General features: G+C 34.9%; 1 protein-coding gene across 1 annotated transcript in view; it reads right to left on the bottom strand.

Annotated features, from left to right (window-relative positions):
• Positions 1-18585, bottom strand: part of Fstl5 (follistatin like 5) — a 288146-nt gene extending 269561 nt beyond the window's left edge. Inside the window, exons 1-2 of the mRNA XM_050147516.1 lie at positions 18582-18585; positions 18322-18351 (exon numbers count right to left, since the gene is read on the bottom strand). Coding sequence (XP_050003473.1) covers positions 18322-18351; positions 18582-18585 — 34 coding nt within the window. The remainder of the gene's footprint in view (positions 1-18321; positions 18352-18581) is intronic.
• Between the last annotated feature and the right edge of the window lie 4124 nt (positions 18586-22709).

Genomic DNA, 22709 nt, shown 5'->3' with positions numbered 1-22709 from the left:
CACCCTTCTCCCCCTCCCCCCACTCCTCTCCCCCTCTCTCATCAGCCCAAAGAGCAGTCAGGGTTCTCTGCCCTGTAGGGAGTCCAAGGACCACCCACCTCCATCCAGTCTAGTAAGGTGAGCATCCAAACTGCCTAGGCTCCCACACAGCTAGTATGTGCAGTAGGATCAAAACCCATTGCCATTGTTCTTGACTTCAGATACAATTTTTATTGTTTACAATGTTAATAACATTAATAATAATTAGAATACTTTCCTTCCATTCAAAGTTTTGTTAATAATTTAGTTTCCTCATAAATTTTGGTGAAAGTAAAGAAAAATAAGTAATGAAATATTATTTTTAAAAATTTATTTTTATTCTTGTGTGTGTGTGCCTGTATGTGTATGTTTGTTTGCCTGTATATGTCTGTCACATGTGTAAAGGTGGCTGCAGAGGCCAGCAGAGAATGTGTGAGCCTTTGGAGCTAGATTGACAGGTGATCTATTGTTCTAAATATCTTTTTAAAGGACAGCAAAATTATTATTACGAGCACGCGTGCACGCATGTGTGTGTGCTACCTTACTTTTGGTTTAACAATGCTTTCCATGCAGTCTGTTCAATATCACAAAGACAATAAGCTGTTTGGAATTTATTAAACCTGTAGTCTATTTTTTTTTTCAGACAACATCTAGTGGCCAAACCAATGAAATAATCTTCTTGTACTGAGCAGGGATTGCTCAGTATTTAAATTATCTCCTCAGTAATGAGACGTTTTAGTTCAATGCTAAGTCCCGTTTGCTGCTCACACTTTATACTTCTTCGTTGAGTTGTTCTAACTTCTGGGCAGATTAACTCAAGCTTATCACTTAGTCAAGTATTAATTGATCCAAGAGGCAGTTTCATTGTTCTATGAAAATTATCAATTCTTGGTAACATATAAGTTACTATAAAGAAAAGGAAGGAAGTAAAGTAACTGCTGCTCATCGTACCGAGGCTATTAATTGAACAAAGAACTACAGCATGTTTAATGGCTACTTATACTAAATCATTTTACAAAATCAATATTCTTTAAAATAAAATAAACAGATAAGATAAGATAAGCTTTGTGTGATTTCCAGGATTTTTGTTGCTATTATTATTATTTTGTTGAAGACGCAGATCTCTTTCTGAACTTGATGAAACATACATTGTGGTTACATGTATCAACCTCCCATGTTAACTTTGCAAATAATTCAGTATTACCCATTTGAATTTTACTATTCAAAAAGTAGAGAAGGAGGGTTTATTAAAGTTGACAGATAAAAAGCTAAATATACTTGCAAAATCCTCAGACTTTAACAATCATTTTATGGTCATTTGTCTTTAGCCTAGGTCGGCACAGGCATCAAAATCTAACTTAGAAGTGAATGTTGACTTACACAAACAACCAGTTCCAAGAAAAACAACTTCTACTGTAAAACTTACTACTAAACAAAACAACAAAGTGCTCTATTTTCTACTCAACTACAGAACCCTAAAAACTGTTCACAAGGATAATATCTAACTGCAAAAATATTTTTCCTTCACTCTCAGCCATGATATTCTCTCCCTGGGAACTTGCTGCTGTGTTGAAGTGCATTTTAATAACTTTACTCTTTGTACCTTTGGTACAACTTTGCCGCCCACATGGCAAAAATAGTATAGACTCAAGAGATAAATCCCTGCCCTTTAAGTGACAATACTTCTGAACAGGTCAGTGGTAAATGTGCTATGGTTTCCTTATAAAAGGGAGTGCTACAGAGTCATGAAAATAAAGAAAACACAACTTTAATAAACATACATAAAAATCACTAAATTATGGCCACAGACTAATATGTGTTAAAAGATTCCATTTCTGCTTATTATAACTAAAACTCAAAGTTAAGCTAGCATCATAATTCATGAAAGTTGTCAATCCTTGAAATGAGTAATAACCAGACTATGAGAGACACTTAAGTGTATAAAAGAATTTCATGAGCTCATTGGTATCCTGTTAATTGATTGGCTACACATCACACTCAGACAGTTTATTCATATTCTTTTACTGAGCTGGTTCATTCTATATTATATACTTATAATATGCTTTCAATAGAAATTATGAAAAACCTGTCTTGGCTAAAATTTTTATCAGAATGCACCAGACCTTCCACTGAAAAAAATTCTTCCAACTAGGTTGTTTCTTTGGCAATATGGGGAGGCATTTCTTTGAATAATGACTGATGTAGAAGGACCCAGCTCATTGTGGGTGGTGCCACCTCTGGACAGATGGTCCTGAGTTTTATAAGAGCAATGTCTGAGCAAACAATGTATGATCAGCCAGTAAATGGTATTCTTATATATTCTTCGTTTCACTTCCTGCCTCCAAGTTTCCCTAACTTGCCTTCTTGATGGATCTTTACCGTGATCTTTACTGCAACAGTATAAACGAAGACAATAAATAAATGTTTATTTAAAAGATATAATCAAAATGTATTAGTATTTATTGACTATACATTGTTGAAAATTTAAATAAATAAATTGTCTAGATTAATTCCATGTATATGAGCAACAAATGTTAATTATTGTTTATTCTGATCTCTATAATAAATATAAAACATATAGTAAAAAATATGATATAAATAATTCATGATCATAGTTACAATCCATTCCCAAAATAAATGATGGTGTTACAAGGCTTAGGTTTATTGAAGTTAGGACCTAATGATTAAACTTGTTTTTTAATGTTTTTATTTTAAATATTATTTATCACAAAATGCTTAGAAATCCCTCATTTTGGTTAAAAATGAGTATCATTTAATAAAAAATCGTTATCTGGTTTTTCATGTTTTGATATAAAACCATGTTTTTAAAGCTCTACAGTATGGAGACTGTGAGTTATTCTTGCAGCTCTTCAGAATATTGCAACTGTCTAACAAGAAGTTTCTCTTCAGACACAACGGCATGATTGCTGTGAAGTTTTTCATGTTAATCAGGAAAAAGAAAGAAGTCATTAACTATAATTTACATCTGGCAATGAAACAGACTTTACCTAAAGCACAATAAACTCAGTAGAAAGTTGCAGATCTCTGATGCCTTTTAATGTTTTCGAGAATTTTTTGTTCTATCAGAGATGAGTTGCCAAACCAGCTTAAATTGCAATTTTTTAAAGATAATAATTTACATTATGTAATTTTTATTAAAAGTGTTTTGTCTCCCCAAAAGCAATTTAAGTGCAACATTTGTCCCTCTATTTAACGTGCATAAAGATGTTTGATTTGAAGCATGGGAAATAGCTCATTGGGTAAAGGTGCTTGTTTAAAGACCTGAGTTTGGACCTTAGCAACCACACAGTGGAGGGAGAAACTTCCAAATCTGTGAAGAAGCATGCTAACACACACACACACACACACACACACACACACACACACACACACACACTCACACTCACACACACATTAATCTATGTCAAAAGGAAAACAGTTTTTAAATATTTTATTTTGTTGTCATAGAAAAGAGTACTTTCCTGTTTATTTTTATAAGGAGAAACATAATTAGATATAAAAAAACTGCTAGTTAATAATAGATGTGTGTGTTAAGGCCTCTTAGAAGTATCCTCCCTTTCACAATCAGAACTGACACTCTCATCCACCTTTGGCACTAACGTGGCACACAGCCTTGTTAATCTGACCCATGAAAATTAATGAAATATGTATAAGTGTCCAGCATAATTATTAGCAGCAGTATTTTAGTAAGGTTTAATTTAGACTTCACTGTAATATCTCATCATAAGTCTGATATGATTTTTAATCATATGCTCAGATGGAGAAGCAAGGCAAAGGAGTGTACTCAGAACTAGGTTATGACCTTAATTGTTAATGAAATGCAACAGTTTTGTGAGGAGCCGGAAGCACAACATGAATATGATAATCTTTGCAGCAGAAGTATGCACAATGCAAAGGGTCATAATTATAACCACACGCTGTGTGGAAAGCACACTTGGATCCACATTTTGAGGTTATGTAAGGACTACCCTGTATGTTACAAGCAGACATTATTGAATAGGAAGTTATACAACTAAATATAATTAATAAAAGTTAAAAGCATTAATTCATGGCTAGTAGACGACATGTGGCATAAATAAATCTAGCCAACTGATAGACTCAGGAAAGCATCTGATAAAGTTCAGCTTCCTTCATGAAAAAATTTCTGAAGAAAGTCATAACAAAATGAACATATATCAGGCTAATGAAGTATGTATATGATACAATGATAGCTTAAGTTTGTGGAAAATTGAGAGGATTTATTTTATATTTTTATTTTTATAGATACTTATTAAGGGATTTGGCTCGGGTTTAAATAATTTGATTGGGTTTTAGGACAGTTTTACGCATTTCAACACCCAATCTATGTATACTCTCCTAAGCATTTATATACTGAGTGTATAAGTACTAAATTAGCATATCTTTGAATTGTATTATATTAGAATGTTTTGTTTTTAAAATTGCATGTGTTTAATTCCACCACTGAGGAGGCAGAAGCAGGAAGATTTTTGTGAGTTCAATGCTCATCTGGTCTACAGAACAAAATCAAAGACAGCCAATGATACACAGAGAAAACATGCCTTAAAAAGAAAGAAAGAAAGAAAGAAAGAAAGAAAGAAAGAAAGAAAGGAAGGAAGGAAGGAAGGAAGGAAGGAAGGAAGGAAGGAAGGAAGGAAGGAAGGAAGGAAGGAAGGAAGGAAGGAAGGANAGAAAGAAAGAAAGAAAGGAAGGAAGGAAGGAAGGAAGGAAGGAAGGAAGGAAGGAAGGAAGGAAGGAAGGAAGGAAGGAAGGAAGGAAGGAAGGAGGAAAGGAAGGAAGAGCAAAAAAGAAAATGCTACGTGAGATGTCAAATGGAGTCTTGTGAAAATATATTAAATAAATTTTAGATTAGGACAGAATTTCCAACAATTTCTTAAATGCTTTATTATATCAAAGAAACTGAAAGAGTGTCAGTTACAATAAAGAGCATAACAGATATTTAGCCTTCAGAATTAGCCTTATTAGGAGAGAATGCCTCATAATCATGGGGTCAAGATGATGCCTTGAAGTCTGAGATAGAACTTCATATCAGAGACATTAAATATGAGAGTTCTTAATAAGAGACAGGGACTGAAACCATGAAGGGGAATTTTATTGAGAGTAATAGCTTAATATGCAAATAAGTGAGGCAGGCACTACAGAACACCTGATGGTAAAATCTGCATAAGAAAGAATGTTCAGAGATATTATGTCCATGCCAACAAGACTAGGGAACGGATGGGAGTATAAATAAATTTATCTTTTAGCTCTAAGGCAGAGGGGCTTGGTTTGATACACCTCACTTCCTCCCGAGAACTATGTTCTCTGGTTTCCATAGCTGGAGCCTAAGAGGTACAGAGAGGCCTGGCCTGATTTCTGAGATTAGCAACAGCTAAAGGGTCTTTGATCTAACAGACCTCTGATATACTTCACTCTCTCTCTCTGCCATATTTTTATGCAACATGACAATTATAAAATCAGAGCTGGGAAACACTGAACGAGCTATCTTACAGTATCAATATTCAGCAAAGATTAATTCCTTATGTAAAAATAGAAACATTATTTGCGTACAATTTTGCCTTTATCTTTCATAAACCATTAGATTATAGTTATACCAAAGTGTTTTGTAATAGGTCTCATCATGTCTAATAAGTAAAGAGTTTATTTGCATTCCAGATTTACAAACCTACATAGTCAGGGTCACTTTTTAAAAATTATCTTATTTCATTTGTCTATTTTAAGCAAAAAAAAATAAAAAGCAATCCCGGGAGAGAAAACATTAAGAAATAATAATTGTAAGTGTGCAGAGTGATTCCAGTCTGCCACTTTTTCTTCATGCACTCAAATCTTAATTGAGCATGCCCAGCCCCAGCAGCTTACATGAGAAATTGAGCATGCTCAGAGAAGCCAAAGTCTCCAAAGTGCATTCCCTTAGGAATATGGAGAAGTTTGCCTGATAAAATCTGAATATCTCATTTTCAAGAGAGCTTTGCCTTGGTGCTAACTCCCTGTTCTAATCCTTTGCCCTTGCTTGTTTTGGCATTGAACTTACTAAAATCCAGAGTCACGTAGCTTAGCCATGGAATGACTGCAAAACAGCAAACTACTGCAACTCTACCTAAGAGCTAGGAGACCAAAAATAATGCAAAAGCTTTTCCTGTGATAAAACAATAGTTGATATTGCTAGGTTTTATTACAACACAATGAAAATATGATTAATCTTATCTATGCCTATCCTATGAGATGGCCCTAGGATGCAAAAACTATGTTAGATTTGCAGCAGGTTTTGTCCACACCTAGTTTCTACTGACATTTGAAGAGTAATTTAAATAAGACAACCAGCAGGAAAAATAAAAGGTTTTTCTGGGTTTCTGGACATTTCTGAGTTTTCTCACTCCCAGCATGGTCTTTAGTGATTAAACTAAATATTACAGGTAGTTGAGCATGGGAGCTGCAGAACGGCGGAGACAGAAACAGCATAGTGAATGCACGACCTGTGTTCATAAAACATCACTGCCCCACCTTTACCAAATATATCCCATGTAATCCTTCTAAACGTAGCCAGTTACTGAGCTTCTACAAATGATAAATTGCCTATGTCTCACAACTTTCTTCATCCGTTCTTCAAACTCATGTTAAAGCCTCATCAATAATCTCCCAGACTTCATAGATTCTGACTTCCTTCAGTAAATTTTAAACTCTGCTCCTGGGGTTACCCTGTCCTCACAAAGAAGCAGTCCCAGAAAAACTGAGTCCTATATTTTGTTCTTGGTTTAGTCTCTCCCCAGGAAATACTACCACAAAATTTTCTCATGATGGCCCTCTGACTGCATCTAGTACCTGTACAGCTTCCCTTTTTAGGTGAATAATAGTCAGTTGTCTTGATAGTATAAGATGCACAGCGTTATGTGTAGAACAATATGAGAGAAGTTGAGATGTACAGTCTTCTAGAAAGGCAAGACCCTTGACTCAAAGCAGAGAGCTGGGCAGGAACTAAGAATGACCCTATGGAAAGGAGACATGAAACAGCCTCCTAGGCTACAGTGACCCGCAGTAGTAGAGGAAGAAAAAGAAAAGAGCTAGAGACCAAGAGTCTGTTTTGCATTTAGAGAAGGCTGAAGAGATCTGCAACCTGCAGGGGCAGTGTTTAGGTAATGAGCCTTGTCTCTGCAGTCCTCAGCCTTAGGAACTGCTCCCAGCAATGAAATTCAAGCCAACTTCTTTCCCCTATTTAGCCCATTGGGGACCTATATGTCAGAGTCAATAAAGCACTGCATGTAGTATATAGCAGCAGAGGAACTCCTAGACTTAACCCATGTGCAATCTGCCTTGGTCCAGGCAATTCTTGAAGCATTGGTCTTTGTATTTATTCACGAATTTCTCCCTCTGCAGCTTGGTTCAGTTACACACACATGCTTGTTGGAAGCCTCCAGCGAGTACTTGAAGCACTCCACGTACTGGCAGCTGGCCATCTCAATCTTAGGGAAGAATGTTTATTTATGCATCATGAGCTGTTTACAAATATTTTCTATTTCACTTTTGTGGAAATGGCACTTGCAGAGTAACTAGAATGATATAGAAATGTCTGGCTTGATTTTCATCCACTTATAAATGGAGTGTTCCTCTGAACGTGAGATGATGTATACAATGAAAAACAATAACTTTCAAACACCAAAGAGCCAAATTTATAATTTAACTTATCTAAATATGTATGTAGAAATATATTATCTTATTTTTAACAGATTTTGTTTTTGTACAATTTGTAATTTTATAGAAATATTAAATTATAATATGTCATATATACAGTTAAATATACATATAGACATATAGAACACAAACCATCATAAAGTGAAATTAGATTCAGATTTTATTAGCATTGAACATCAATTGCACTCCAGTTGATATATAAACTATCATGTCATACATTGACACATCCTTTATCTTTGACCTTCCCAAGAAAAATGTATCCTATATTAAACATATAATAAATAAATACATAAATGATTTATCCATATTTCTCATGTAAATTAATATCTTGGTACTTGACACCTTGAGTCAGTAAAATAAGAATATCTAGTTACAACAAGAAATAAACATGTTGGCAATGAAGCCCATGTACAGAAAGAATTACCACTCCAAACACTTGGAAGGTGTGTGATCACAAGGGATGCATTGCCCTGAGGGGTTGGCACAGACTGAACATTGGAAACAGCTTCTGGAGGGTGCACTCTTGCTCAGAGATTCAATCCAGTAGAGAAATAAAATAAATGGGGGGGGTCAGACTATAGTCTACAACCCCAGAGAAACTAGACCACGAAGGAGGATCCTAAGAGATCCTCCTTCACTATGCATTGGTCTACATAGGAAAGAGAAAGAGGACAAGATCTCCTGAGTAAACAGGGAGCACGGGGTTTACAGGAGGAGGCAGAAAGGGAGAGGTGAGGAAGAGAGAAGAGTGGAGAAAATGTATAGTTTAAAAACAACAAAAAAAATTAAATAAATAAAATAAAAAAGTGGGGAAATTCGCTTATATCTGATCTCACTGTTTGAACTCTTCAGAAATATGTAGCCAGTAACTGTAGTTTTTAAAGCAGACATTGAGAGGACTTCTTGCACACATGACTAGAGTGAAGAAAAATTTACAAAGCAAATTGTCAGGATCTCTTCTGAAGAGATCTCTTCAGAATTCCTGAAAACTAGCAAATCACAGAGTTCTACAGTTCAGGCCCATAAGATAAATTGCCAGTCACAAAGGTTATTAAATGGCCCTAAAGTATCTTTAAAAGCTAGACTGTAGGACTGAGGCCCAAATGGGGTCAATGAGCAGAAGATATGAACCCATGGAGATTTCAGCCCTAAATGATATGACTATATCATCTCCCCTTCTCCTGAAGCTCAGGGTCCATTGCAGAAGAATGTGTGGAAAGACCATAAGAGTTAGAGGTGGTATTTAACAACAATAAAATGTGTTTTTGCATTTTAGACTCAAAAGGGAGTTTTCACATATGAACTCACAGTGGTTATAACAGAATACACAAGACCTGCCCCCGACAAATTCTTAGGTGAAAAAAGAAGAAGAAAGAAAAGGGAAAGAAAGGAAGTGTTCATGAACTTCCATCCCTAGTGGAGGAGCTCCTGGCAATGGATCGCGGCTGACAGGTGCAGCTTAGGTTCCGGGCTGACAATCAGTACTGCTTAACTCCTCACTGCTCAAAGTAATTACAGTCTCAATGTAGAGCCGATCAACATTTCAGAATATTCTAGACAGCACTAAAAAGAATGACCCTAAATTTATATTTACCTAGCGCTATTATTATACGAGTTCAAGGCCCTAAAACTGTCTGGAGAGAAAACAAATTGGAAACATTACATTACCTAAGTTAAAAAAAAAAAAAAAAAAAAAAAAAAAAAAAAAAAAAAAAAAAAAAAAAAAAAAAAAAAAAAAAAAAAAAAACAAGCTACATTTAAAGTACCAAAACAGCATTGTTCATTCCTAAGCTACAGCGATAAAACAGAGCGAAAAGATAAGCATCACCCTGCATGGCTATCGCCAATTAGAGTTTCAAAAACGTGATACAGCACGGATCGCAATACACAGGCTTTTCAATAAAGGATGCTGAGAAAATTAAACATCACATGGGCAAGAGTATAAACAGACTCCTGTCTCATCCCACTCGAAAGAAGTTACCTAACATGGATTACATACTGAAAGGTTAGAATATAGAAAACACTATCCTGAGTGAGGTAAGCCAGACCCAAAAAGAAGAACATGGGATGTACTCACTCATATTTGGTTTCTCGCCATAAATAAAGGACATTGAGCCTATAATTCGTGATCTTAGAGAAGCTAAATAAGAAAGAGAACCCAAAGAAAAACATATAGGCATCCTTCTGAATATTAACCTTCATCAGGCGATGAAAGGTGACAGAGACAGAGACCCACATTGGAGCACCGGACTGAAATCTCAAGGTCCAAATCAGGAGTAGTAGTTTGAGCACGAGCAAGGAACTCAGGACCGCGAGGGGTGCACCCACACACTGAGACAATGGGGATGTTCTATCGGGAACTCACCAAGGCCAGCTGGCCTGGGTCTGAAAAAGCCTGGGTTAAAACCGGTCTCGCTGAACATAGCGGACAATGAGGACTACTGAGACCTCAAGAACAATGGCAATGGGTTTTTGATCCTACTGCACGTATTGGCTTTGTGGGAGCCTAGGCAGTTTGGATGCTCACCTTACTAGGCCTGGATGGAGGGGGGGGTCCTTGGACTTCCCATAGGGCAGGGAACCCTGATGGCTCTTTGGGCTGACGAGGGAGGGGGACTTGATTGGGGGAGGGGGAGGGAAATGGGAGGCGGAGGTGGGGAAGAGACAGAAATCTTAATAAATAAATAAATAAATAAATAGAAAAATAAATTTAAAAAAAGAATATGAACTGAGAAAACACCCCCAGAAAACCATAGGTGATATCTTTTCCTTCAGGGATTGGAAACAGCCATAGAAAATCTCCCCCACTTTAGCAGCTTTCTGATAGGATTTAATAAACTGGCAGAAAGTTTTTGATATGTGGCAAGAAACTGATAAATAGTCTCCACAACATGTTTTTTTTTTTGGGGGGGGGGGAGACAAGAAAGCAAATCACAGGCCATCACTCAGTGATGTACCTGTTTTGGTCTAGGAATATGACTCAGCATGAGAATGCCTGGTTGCCATGGGAAAGGCTTTCACTGTCATCTTCAGCATCCTAAATACAAGCATCATGACTGAATTAATCAATATTGTGTAGAGAAGGCAATACAACATATATTATTTATTTACAACCAAAATGTATTTTGTATTATATGGGAGCATTTTATTAAAATAAGTGTATATTACAAAAATTCTCTGTATCAAAACTTTTAAGGAAAACAACTTAAGAAGTAGGTATTAAAAATTAAAAGATAATATCCTTATCTGTACAGTAACTGCAGAACAATTGCTGCATTGGAAGTGCAAAGGTCACGATATCTTCAGAAACCACTCTAAGTTAGATCGCTGCATGCTTTCAGTCACTATTAGGAACTTGGTTGCTAATCCTGCTGTATTAATAAAATGAATATTAACATGGCCTACACATGGCAAGGAGTCCTTTGTGGATTTCTGAGAATTATGAAAATTAGTATATTTTACGTGATTCTGAGCCAATGGGAAGAGTCGTAGGGTAAAATAGAGACAGTTCTTGGCTATCACGGTGTATAAGAAACCCTGCCTCATCTGTAGAGGCAGTTTAGTGCCTCTGTGGAAAAGCTAACTTTCCCGTGCCGTGGACGTGTTTTCAAGGACCACTAACCTAGACTGGTTTTGTCTTTGGATGATTACTGTATTCTACTCAGCATTGCTGTATTTGCACAGGCTGATAATCAGCTTTAAAGTTTGAAAGAGATATGTGTGAACCACCGCTGTGTCTGACTTTACAGTTTCTTACACTGTTCCAATGCTGAGCTGGCCAGTCTTATTCTGCCATATACCTGAATACTGAATGTGCTACTGGTTGCTTACAGGGGCCTTGTAGGTGAGCTTGCTTTCTGGAGTTTTCCCCAACAACCAAGGAATTCCCATTTTTTTATTAATACAGTTTAATTAAAAGATAATTATAACATGTTCCTAAATCACTTTCCTTGTTACAGCCTTCATATGTATCTCCCAAATGCACAACACACACACACACACACACACACACACACACACACACACACACACATCTATTTTTGGTGTTTTTGGATCTGGTCTCAGGGCTGGGCACATTGTATCAGTAAAATTGAGTTATCACCATTACTTCATCCTTTCCTTTTTCCCTACTGAATCGCTTCTAGCTATAGAACTAGAATGGAATTATAATTTGATTAGAACCCCAAGCCATAACCAAGAGAGAGAGCTTACACTACTTAATTGACATAGAAGGCATTTACTAATGAGTAGAGAAAACATTAAATACGGACGGCTTAAAATCTGACTGAAAAAGTCACTAGAGAACTGCCCTCCCAATGTTCTGCTGCCTCTGCATTACAAGGGTTGAACACACAAGGCAGCTGTCCTTTTACATGCTGACTTTCAGATCCACTTTGACCCCTCACTGCCTCTGAAAAGCAAAAAACCGTTCTACTTAAATATGTTTTTATTCCATGGGTAACTCCATAGAAGATTCTGCTTGTATGACTCTAATAGGAGAAACTTAAACCACACCAGAAAGGCCAACTCCAAAGGACTCCATGCAAGTGGTTTCTAGTTCCTGAGGCTGAGAAACCTGTGAAAAGAACAGCATCCTAACTGCCCTTAGAACGGTTGTTAACCGATTCCATCTCAAAGCCTGGAGCAGGTTTTGAAAAACAAGAGTGCATTTGAGAATCTATAAAAATATGTGTGCTAGATTTATATTTTAAGCTTTGGAATCATAATTACATCAGTTCTACCTTCCCTTTCTTCTCCCATATACTCTCCTTGTTCCCTTTCAAAGTCATGCTCTCCTATACATTGATTGTTATTACATATGTATATCTCTATATACATATGTATGTATTCCTAAATATAGCCTTCTCAGTCTACATAATGGCACTTGGATGTTGTTTTCATGGATGACGACTTTGTTTTGGATAAACAGTCTCAGTCACTGGGCTCTGCACTGAAGAATACAATTTCTCTAATTCTCAGTATTTCTTAGTTGTATATAGATTTGTATGTAGGGTTGAGGCCTCCTGAGCTTTCTCTTATTTATTTAGAGATGCCTACTGGTATCATCATTGGTCAGCTTACAGTAAAGAAGATACAAAAGATGACATCATTGTAATAAACCAAAACCAATGAAAATGCAGACTGACAGAGCCCAGTCCTATCAGATTTCTATTTTTATAATAAAATTCTGATAAAATCAACTTACAAAATAAAGAAGAGTATTTGGGCTTATGCTTTCGTAGATTCCAGTTGGTGAGAGATTGATAAGCCACTAGGTTTTGAGCTAGAGTGAGGGTGCGTATCATGATAGGAACGTGGTGGAGAAATATTGCTCTAGAGAGAAGACAAATACAAAGTACTAGGGCCCCATAGTTCCCTCTGATAGCATGCCTCCAATTCCTTAAATATATTCTACTGGTTGAACACCTTACAGGTCCTTTCAGTAGCATCACTCCTCGGACCAAACCTCCAACTTGTGATATCTGGGGAATAATTGATATTCAAAGTATAGAAATACATAAAATTTCTTATTTCAGATAAAAAAAATAGATAGATACATGGATAGTCAATGCAAACTTACTTGACAGTGTGCATCATTCTTATATATCCCTACAAGTAAGCTTTCTGACCATTTAAAAGTTGAGTTTCCTGATTCAAGTGTAGCAAAATGGAGAGGCATTGACTCTCCTGCTTTTCAGCATTCTGTTTGGTCACAGTGAATGAAACGGATTTTTTCTCTGATAAGAGAACCTCATCTTTCCTGCCAGGGTCAGTTTTGCATTTCGTTGCTATGATAAAATTTCCTGACAAAAGAAACTAAAGGGAAAAAGGGGTCATTTGGTTCACAGCTCCAGGTTCTATTCCATCATTTGGTAGGACAGTAAATTGAACAACAATCCTATTACATCCATGGTCACTGCTCAAATTCCCTGTCCAAGAAATGGTGCCACTCATAGTGTGCAGGTCTTCCCAACTCAATTAATCCCGCCATAAAATGACAACAGATCAATTTAATCTATACAGTTCCTCATTGAGACTCTCAAAACAGGTGATTCCAAACTGTGTTTTCAGTCAGTTAAAGCCATCCATCACAATCAACATGCACAAAACTATGAGACTAGTTTGTTATACATGCAGATATCTAAGACTCTTTACAGTTATTGGGAAACTCATGACTGAACTTCATATAGAATACGAAGTGCTTTGCTGCAGAACAGAGCCAAATGCCCTGAGGCTCTTTTTATTTACTTTCAAGGGCCTTCCATTTCCCACACCTGTGTATGGCCTTACTGCCTGTGACTATCAAAGTCTTCCAATGAATGCTTAGCAAATTAGTAGCTCTTTCCAACTCCAAAGCTAAACATGTTGTCAGATATAATATCAAACACAAATCAGAGGTTCCTGGATTTTCTGTGGCCCCCTTTGGTAAACACTTTGATTTATGTCTATATTTTATTCTCTAACTAATGAAATCCCATGTAGTTATGTCCATTGTGGAATATGGGACTTGAGTAAATATGAATTTATATTTCTGGGCCATAGCCACTCATATTTAGGACTTGAATAAACTATCTCTTATTTCCTTTGCTGTGAAAACTGTGGTTTGTTGTGACATAGGCATAAAGTTAGTCTAAAAGTCATGACTAACTTTAGTTTTTAGGAACTCAAACTTTCTAATCCTTAGTAGATTTTATTTCTACAAATGTGCAACAGAATAATTAAATTGCTAAGTCTTGATTTTTCATTGTGTGTATTTTAATTGGAGTTTTGTTTTGACCATTGTATATGAAACAGGATTCTCTAAAAATTATAAAGTACTCAGAATCATTTGCTATAAAAGATTATTGGATTATTATACAAAATAGAGTTGATGAGTTCATAGCAAGCATCGGTGTGCCAAAGATGTTGAAAATCGAGTAGTTGCTCAGTTGCAGTAGCTGATACTTCATTAGTCTAGACACAGCTCTAAAAACCTCACAGTCACATAGACTGTCTCATAGTGAGTCCATACTGTCATACTGAAGAAGCTGAATCTTCTGCTAGTAGATTACTATGGAAATAATTACACTTGCTCAGAAGGATGAGGCAAAGGCACACCTGTACACAAGCCATTTCCCTTGGACCCTGTTCTATCTACGATACCTGTGGAAGGTACCACACATAGTTAGGACCAGCTTCCCACTTCAGTTACTCCTTTCTGAAATACTCACAGAGGCACCATAGTTGTGTTTCCTAGATAATTCTAAATCCAGTTAAGTTGATATTCAAGATCAACTATCAAACATGGTTATATTTAAAATACCAATGACACATTTAATAACATATGGGTAATAACTCATAATCTAAAATAATCTAACAGAACTTCATTTTACTCAGTGAGTCAGAAAGGTAAATGCTTTACCTCATTTAATTCTGAGGTCATCACCCTATGGTATATTAACATTAACAGAAGACATACTACAGAGAGATTCATGAAAGGATAAATAATTGATTAACGTAGCAGAAATCAAGCCTTTTTTAAAATGTGAGTCTAATTACACTAATGCTGTGAATCATGATCGCTCTTTCCTGGAAGGTGGGTGATAAGGGAAGGGATCATTGATTAAATTAAACACATGAACTATGTAATTAGGCAGAGGTGGGCAATACTACATGAGTATGGAGAGACCTTGCAATGGTGTGATGCAAATTTGAGCCACATCTATACTTTTTCCTTTGCATGGGGATTTATACACCAATAATTTTAGCAAGTTACCATTTTAGTATAATGTATATATTTTGTTACCTTTCACATTATGTAAGATTGTAAAATATTAACATAAATCACTGAAATAAGAATGTATAATAATTTCTAAAGGAAAATTATTACATATTTGACAAACTGCATCACAAATTACCTAAGCTGCCATTGCTGGACAAAAGATATTTAGTTAACAGCAGAGAAAAACATTAAATGTAATAGTACCTTTTATATAAAATGTAATTCTCTTTATTTCAAAGAAGCTCAGATACCTCGCAAAATTTACTTCTATGTACATAAAGAAAGTAGAGATCAAATTTCATTGGAATACTTTGTGTTGTGTTTATTGAGAATCACTGGAAATATTAAGTTAGAATCATTACGTTGGTGATCTCATTATGAGCAATACCAAGCACAACTGCAGAAAAATTAGATTAAATCCCTCATCTGGACTTAATTCTATATAATAAGCCTGTTTGGATAAATGAGATTAGCTATTAATAAGGAAGTCAAAGGAACTACTAGATGAAAATACGTTGTAAAAATTATTAAGATAAATTACAATGATTAGTTTCTAAGAAATATAAGCTATTTAATTTTTAAAATTATTTAACAACTCTTGATAAGCTTTAGCTTCATGCCGTGTTGTTTGTGTTTTATCTAATATTGACACTATAAAACCTATTCTTCAGAAGATGACATTATTCCTAAACCCAAGGAAACAGCAGTCCTTTCTAGATGAAAAAAGTGAATTCTAGTGTCAGAATTCATCTCTCATTTACATACAAGTCAGTAATTTAAAAAAAAACATCCTGCGTGTGTTAGTTTTGAATCATATGGCAGCTAAGAATGGGGGAAGAGCTGGCAAACATCATCTCAAAATTTTATTATACTGTTAAAACATGCTCCCAGACAATGCTTGCAAAACATAATTTCTACTTGAGATGGTGTGATTTATATGTCCAGGGTAATAAAACATCAAGAAGAATGTTTCACTAAACTTATTTCTGCTTCAACAACAGAGTTACAAATATGATTTAACGTTAACGTGATACACTGGGGCAGGAAGATGTGCAATCAATATGCCAGAAATTCATGTCATCTGAATGCGAATCAGACAACACATCTCAGAGCAGACATTCTTACTTGCTCCACATAAGTGCATGCCTTCAACGAACATTAGTGCTTTAAAGTTAAATATGTAGAATAATTTCACATACAAAATATTCTGTACTTCCTAAAGTTAACATTTATTAGGCTTGGACACTGCTCAGTTGATAATCTAATATAATCTACTTGAACAGAGTGTATCACCCACACCGTTTTTCTCTTTGTTACTGTAGACAGAAAATATTGTAGAAATATTGTAGGAGTAGACAGTTGTTGAAAATTTTCTAAGTAGAAATGTATTCAAAGTTGTTATTCAAAAGACAGTATTTGCCTTAAGAGCTGTTTAATTATTTGTGACCACAAGGTGCTCTTACGGAACACCTGGTTGTATTCCCAGCACCTACATGGTGGCTCATAACTATGTGTAATTCCAGTAACAAGGGATCTGCAATCCTCTTCTGTCATCCATGAGTACTAGATATGCTAGTACCACATCCATAATGCATAGGCATATATGAAGGCAAAACACTCATACACAGAAAAAATTAATAATTTAAAAAGAGTTTTAAGAAACATCATTGTCTAAACACACTAAAAAGAGTGCATCCCTCTACCATATCAGGAACACATGCTAGCTTGCATGATTGTTAATTTTAAATTTTTATATTTCTGAAAAAGAATTCTTCCTATAGAAGAAGTATGGAAGCAAACAGCATGATTGTATTTTCCTCTGTGCTCAAGACTGAGCTGGTGTGCATTAGAGAATATGGAGGAATACAGGCAATCACAACGGTAAACTAAATATCAACACATAAACAGAAAATCCATAAGAACTAACCCAGGAAAAAAATCTGTAATTTTCTTCATTATTATCAGGAAGCATCCTTTAGTTAAAAATCTACAACCATAGAGTAACTTCTTGTATTGAACAATAAATTTCAAAACTAAGAATGCATCTATAGTGAATTCTACTTTTTCTTAGTAGAGATATTTCATGTTCTATTATTACCAATTCTTTGGGTTCTCCTTCTTATTTAGCTTCTCAAAGAACCTGAATTATAGGCTCAATGTCCTTTATTTATGGCTAGAAACCAAATATGAGTGAGTACATCCCATGTTCCTCTTTTTGGGTCTGGCTAACCTCACTCAGGATGGTGTTTTCTATTTCCATCCATTTGCCTGCAAACTTCAAGAAGTCCTTGTTTTTTACTGCTGAGTAGTACTCTAATATGTATATATTCCATACTTTCTTCATCCATTCTTCAATTGAAGGACATCTAGGTTGTTTCCAGGTTCTGGCTATTACAAACAATGCTGCTATAAACATATTATTACCAATTCAAACAAATAAACAAGTATCTTTATATTTTACATACAAATCAAGGAAGATAGTAATGACCAAATACCAAAATCTCTATAGGATGTATTTTAACAATTCACTTTTCAATATAGAGAGGTGACAAGAGCTAAACAGGGACAATGGTTGGGACAGGGATTTCTTCTGGACCATAAACAGAAGAAGAAAATTATATTGAGCTAATCAGAGCATCCTATGAAATAAAAAAGACTATCCCAACAGAGAAATCTGCTAGCCACAGAGAGTCGCCAGCTGCTCAAAGAGTTTTAAAATTACCTCACAGATTGTGAACTATCCTTATTTTATTCAAGATGGTATCACATCATTCTTTTCAGTTTTGAAAGATTATTTTAAAATATTTGTTTCTTACCTTTGATTCTTGAACTTTCTTGACTTTTTTCCTGCTGAAATAAAAACAAAAATATGTCAAAATCTTTAAGTATGTTTTCAACACTTTGACATAAGAGATTATCATCAACATGAGTCAAATGTTTTTATACATATACCTCAAAGCATAGTTTTAGAAATTATCTATCAAAGTAATAATAATTCTTTGTGTGCATGTTTCTCTAAGGAACCAATACATTCTACAGATAAATAAAAAGCTAGTGGCTAGTGAATAATACTTACTCATGCCTCTCCAATTCTTATTTCATTTAATCTCAATATATACCCAATAATGTTTTCCAAATTTGATTTCAGCTAAAAACTAACCATAAAGTGTGGGCAATGGTAAATATTTAAGAATAAATCTAGAGAAACCTCTCACTAAAATGGTATAAAAGCCTGTTCAACTACCTTCAGTTTAACTTAAATTAGAATTGGTCTTACTTTAGTATTAATATTGACAATTCTTTTTTCTTAAAACCTTGCTCCAGTCAAACCTGTCCATCAACTTGGCATCCTCTTTATTAATTAGAAAATAGCCTGAAAAATTGAGCTCATTCAAGTTTTAAATCAGATATTGTGTAATCTGTAACTTCTCAATTAAGAATCAAACAGAATTTATTGTCTTTAAATTTTCAGGGTCACATCTAAAAATTTTAAAACATATCTCAAATAAAATATCAAATACATTATATAGAGACATATCTGGGTATATATATATGAGAGAGAGAGAGAAAAAAAAGAGAGAGACAGAGACAGAGAGGGAGAAATACAAGAATGCCAATCAAATTTTGCTCCAATAAAAAGGAACATATTAGAGCAAACATTAATACAAAATCTCAAACTCAAGATAATCTGTCAACAAATTAGATACCCACACAAACTTATGTTATACATTGTACTATAAGTATGTATAACATATGTATGTGTGGTAGTTTAAAATATATATAATATTCTATATTTATATGTATGTGTGGTAGTTTGAAAATGTATGGTTCTCATAGACTATGTGTTTGAATGCTTGTCCCATAGAGGATAGCACTGTTAGGAGTTATGGCCTTATGTGTTAGGTGTGGCCCTGTTGGAAAGAGTTTATCACTCTAAAGGTGGGCGTTAAGGCTCTATATGCTCAAGCTATGCTCAGCGTTACACAGTTGCTTTGGATGCCTGCAGATCAAGATGTAGAACTCTCTGTTCCTTCTCCAGCACTGCCGTGAAGATACTGGATTAAATCTCTAAAACTGCAAGCCATTCCTAATTAAATGTTTTCCAGTTAAGAGTTGCCATGTTCATGGTGTTTCTTCACAGAAATAAGAATCCTAAGAAAATATATTATAATATTTATGATACAATAACTGATAATAAAAATAATGTTATAGAAAAATATAAAATAGATTTATATTTTGATATAAATACACTTTATAAATAGTTGGCTTAATGCTGTGAATTTGAAAGATGGTTATATGTTAAACTTCATGTTTATACTTATGTAGTTTTATCATTATATAGCTATTTCATATGTGAATGGTTTTATAAACATAATTTTATACAAGACTATCGTGTACTTTGAGCATAGTCAACCAAATTCCTCCTCATCTTCCCTCCTGCTATTCCCATGGCTTCTCCAGTACAGTCTTGCTTCTAGCTTTATTTACTATAAATAAATCACTTCATGTATCTATATGAAATATTGAATCCAACACTGTAAGGAAACAAGTAGTGTTTGTGTTTCTGTAACTGCCTCATTACACTTAGTATTATGCTATGCCGTTGCATCCATGCTCCTGCAAAGAGTATGATTATGTTCTTCCTTATGACTATAAAATCTATTGTATATGTACACTACACTTGTTTACCAGTTTATTTTTATGCATTGTACATTTTGGCAGTTATCATATATTTGCGATTTTGAAAAATTTGTGGTAAACATGTATATACAAGTATATCTGTGATATTCTTAATTAATATCCTTGGTACATATACCCAAACAATGTGTTTGATGTGGTAGTTATATTTTCATTTTTGCTGCTATCTTTATACACATTTGTATTGTATCTAAACAAATTTTAATTGCAACTAGCCACATGCAGAGTTTCTGTTTTCCCTGTTTAGCACCAGCATTTATTTTTTTACTTAATGGACAGCCATTCTGAGTAGTATAAGTCAAAATTTGAAAGTAGTTTTAATTTTAAATTCTCTGATTATCAAAAATATTGAATATTTTTTCACATTGATTGATTATTGCTATTTCATATTTTGAAAACAGAATGTTCATCTCATTAACTCATTTACTGATTGAAAGATTTAAAAAGTGTTTCTTGACTTTTGACTTTTATACCTCTATTTTATATGTGTATTTATGTATACATATATATGTATATTTATACTATCTATAAGCCTCATATGATATACAGCAGGCAAAGATCTGTTTTTCCATTCCAGTCTGTTTCTTTCGTTGGGATAATTCCTTTTTCTCTGCAGTTTTCTTTTCATACGATCCCATTAGTACTTGAGGTTACATCCCCGGATATTGGAACCACACCCAGAAAACGCCTGCTTCTTCTACATGCTCATGTGTTCTTGGTTTTCCTCTAGATTTAAAAAAAAAAAACTTTCGTTGTTACAAATATTATTTGATTTTTCATTATATTTGCATGGGAGGATTGTGATCTGGTTTCATTCTCTTATACACAGAAAGCTGTTTTCCCAGCAACTCTGTTAAAGAGCCTCTTTTTAATGCAATGTCAGTTTTGGTGATCACTGTCAAAATTGACATGGCTGTGCTTACTTGTGTGGGTTTATCTCTGTGGTGCCTTTTTTACTCTGTTAATCTTTGCATCTTTCCTTGTTGTTTCTTATGCCAGTACCATACTATTTTAAGACTGTGTCTCTAAAGTATAGCTGAAGTCTTCAGCCTTGTTCCTTATGCTCACAGTGGCTTTAAATTCAAGGTCGTTTTGCTTCCTTATGAAGTTGTGATTGCTTTCTTATCTTCCTTTCATTGGAAATAACAATACTAGAATATTAATAAGGTTTGTCTGAATATAAAGATTGTTTTTTGTACTGCAGATATGTCCATAATATTGAAGCTACTGATGCATGGCTAGGGGTTGTCTTTTGATATTGTATCTTTTTCAATTTCTTACTTTGTTGCTTCATTTTTTTTCACTGTAGTAAGTTTCTACAGAAGTAAGTTTTTATAAATGGAAATACCCTATAATTCAATGAACTTGTTATTTCACCCTGTCTGGAACAAATAGACATCCATTGTGTTCCTAAGAAAAGTTCCCACAAGAGAAAAAACAATTGCAAGCATATTAATCATTATGTCATTATATTTTCCAAAATATGAGATTTCTGCTATGACTAGATGAGGTTGAATAGACAGGGTACAGAGGAGGTGCTATCAGGGAGGAAATAAAATATTTATGACTTTGAATTTCAGTGGGAGCATTAAGAGCATTGACCGCCTCTTTTTAAGTTGGTATTATTATCAGAAAGGCATTTAAATACAACCATAATCATTTTATGTCATTTCTTTAATATAGCTTGAGAAAAGCAAGGATAAAATTAGGAAGCAGGGCCCAAGAATGTGTTACCATAGTAATACAGTGGATAGTATTAATGGCATAGTTTGGTGTGACAGTGGATTTAGAGCATGTGATCAGAACTGGCACAGTGACTACTAGACTAACTTTTGGACATGAGACTCAGAAGAGACAAGAATGTTAACAGTGGAATGGGATTGTCGAAGAATGGAGTTCTTCCTAGCTAGATAGGACACTGACTAAATAAACAAGCATCTTAATTCCCTCACTTATGTTCTAGCACTGTGCACTCAGTCTTCTAATTCTCTGGTTGCTCCTATCAGATATTCATAGTGAGTCTTCTTCATTTTGATTTTCTGACCCGACTTCTTCAGATTTCAACCTTCTACAAACTTTGGTGACTTTACCTGCTATTTCAGTTTGGGGGACAAATCTTGTTATAAAACTTCACAGCTTAATATTCTGTAGTCAACTGCAACATCAGACTTTTTTCTAAAATGTCTACCTGCAATCCTGACATCTGTGTCAGGATACATAATAAGGTAGTTGGCTGATCATGCCCAATGGGAGTCTTGATCTTGCCTTCCTTGAACACCCTACACTAGGTAAAAGTAATAACCCAACAATCTTCTTATTCAGATTTTGAGATTCACATCTATCATCCTTTCTTTTGATAATTATTAGACATCAATATGTTTTGAGTTTATTTTTAATGTGGAAATGTAACTTTGCCAAAATCCTGATGTGATGGAAGTCACTCTAATGTGTTGTCCTCAGCCATGAAATGCCTGAAAGAATGGATCACAGAGAATGAGGAGTTCCT

The sequence above is a fragment of the Alexandromys fortis genome, unplaced genomic scaffold, assembly GCF_014885135.2.
Source record: "Alexandromys fortis isolate MF-2015 unplaced genomic scaffold, M_Fortis_MF-2015_v1.1 scaffold_53, whole genome shotgun sequence".
In the NCBI taxonomy this organism is placed as follows: Eukaryota; Metazoa; Chordata; class Mammalia; order Rodentia; family Cricetidae; genus Alexandromys; species Alexandromys fortis.
Note: the sequence above shows the minus strand (reverse complement) of the source record. Positions and strands in the feature narration are given on the sequence as shown.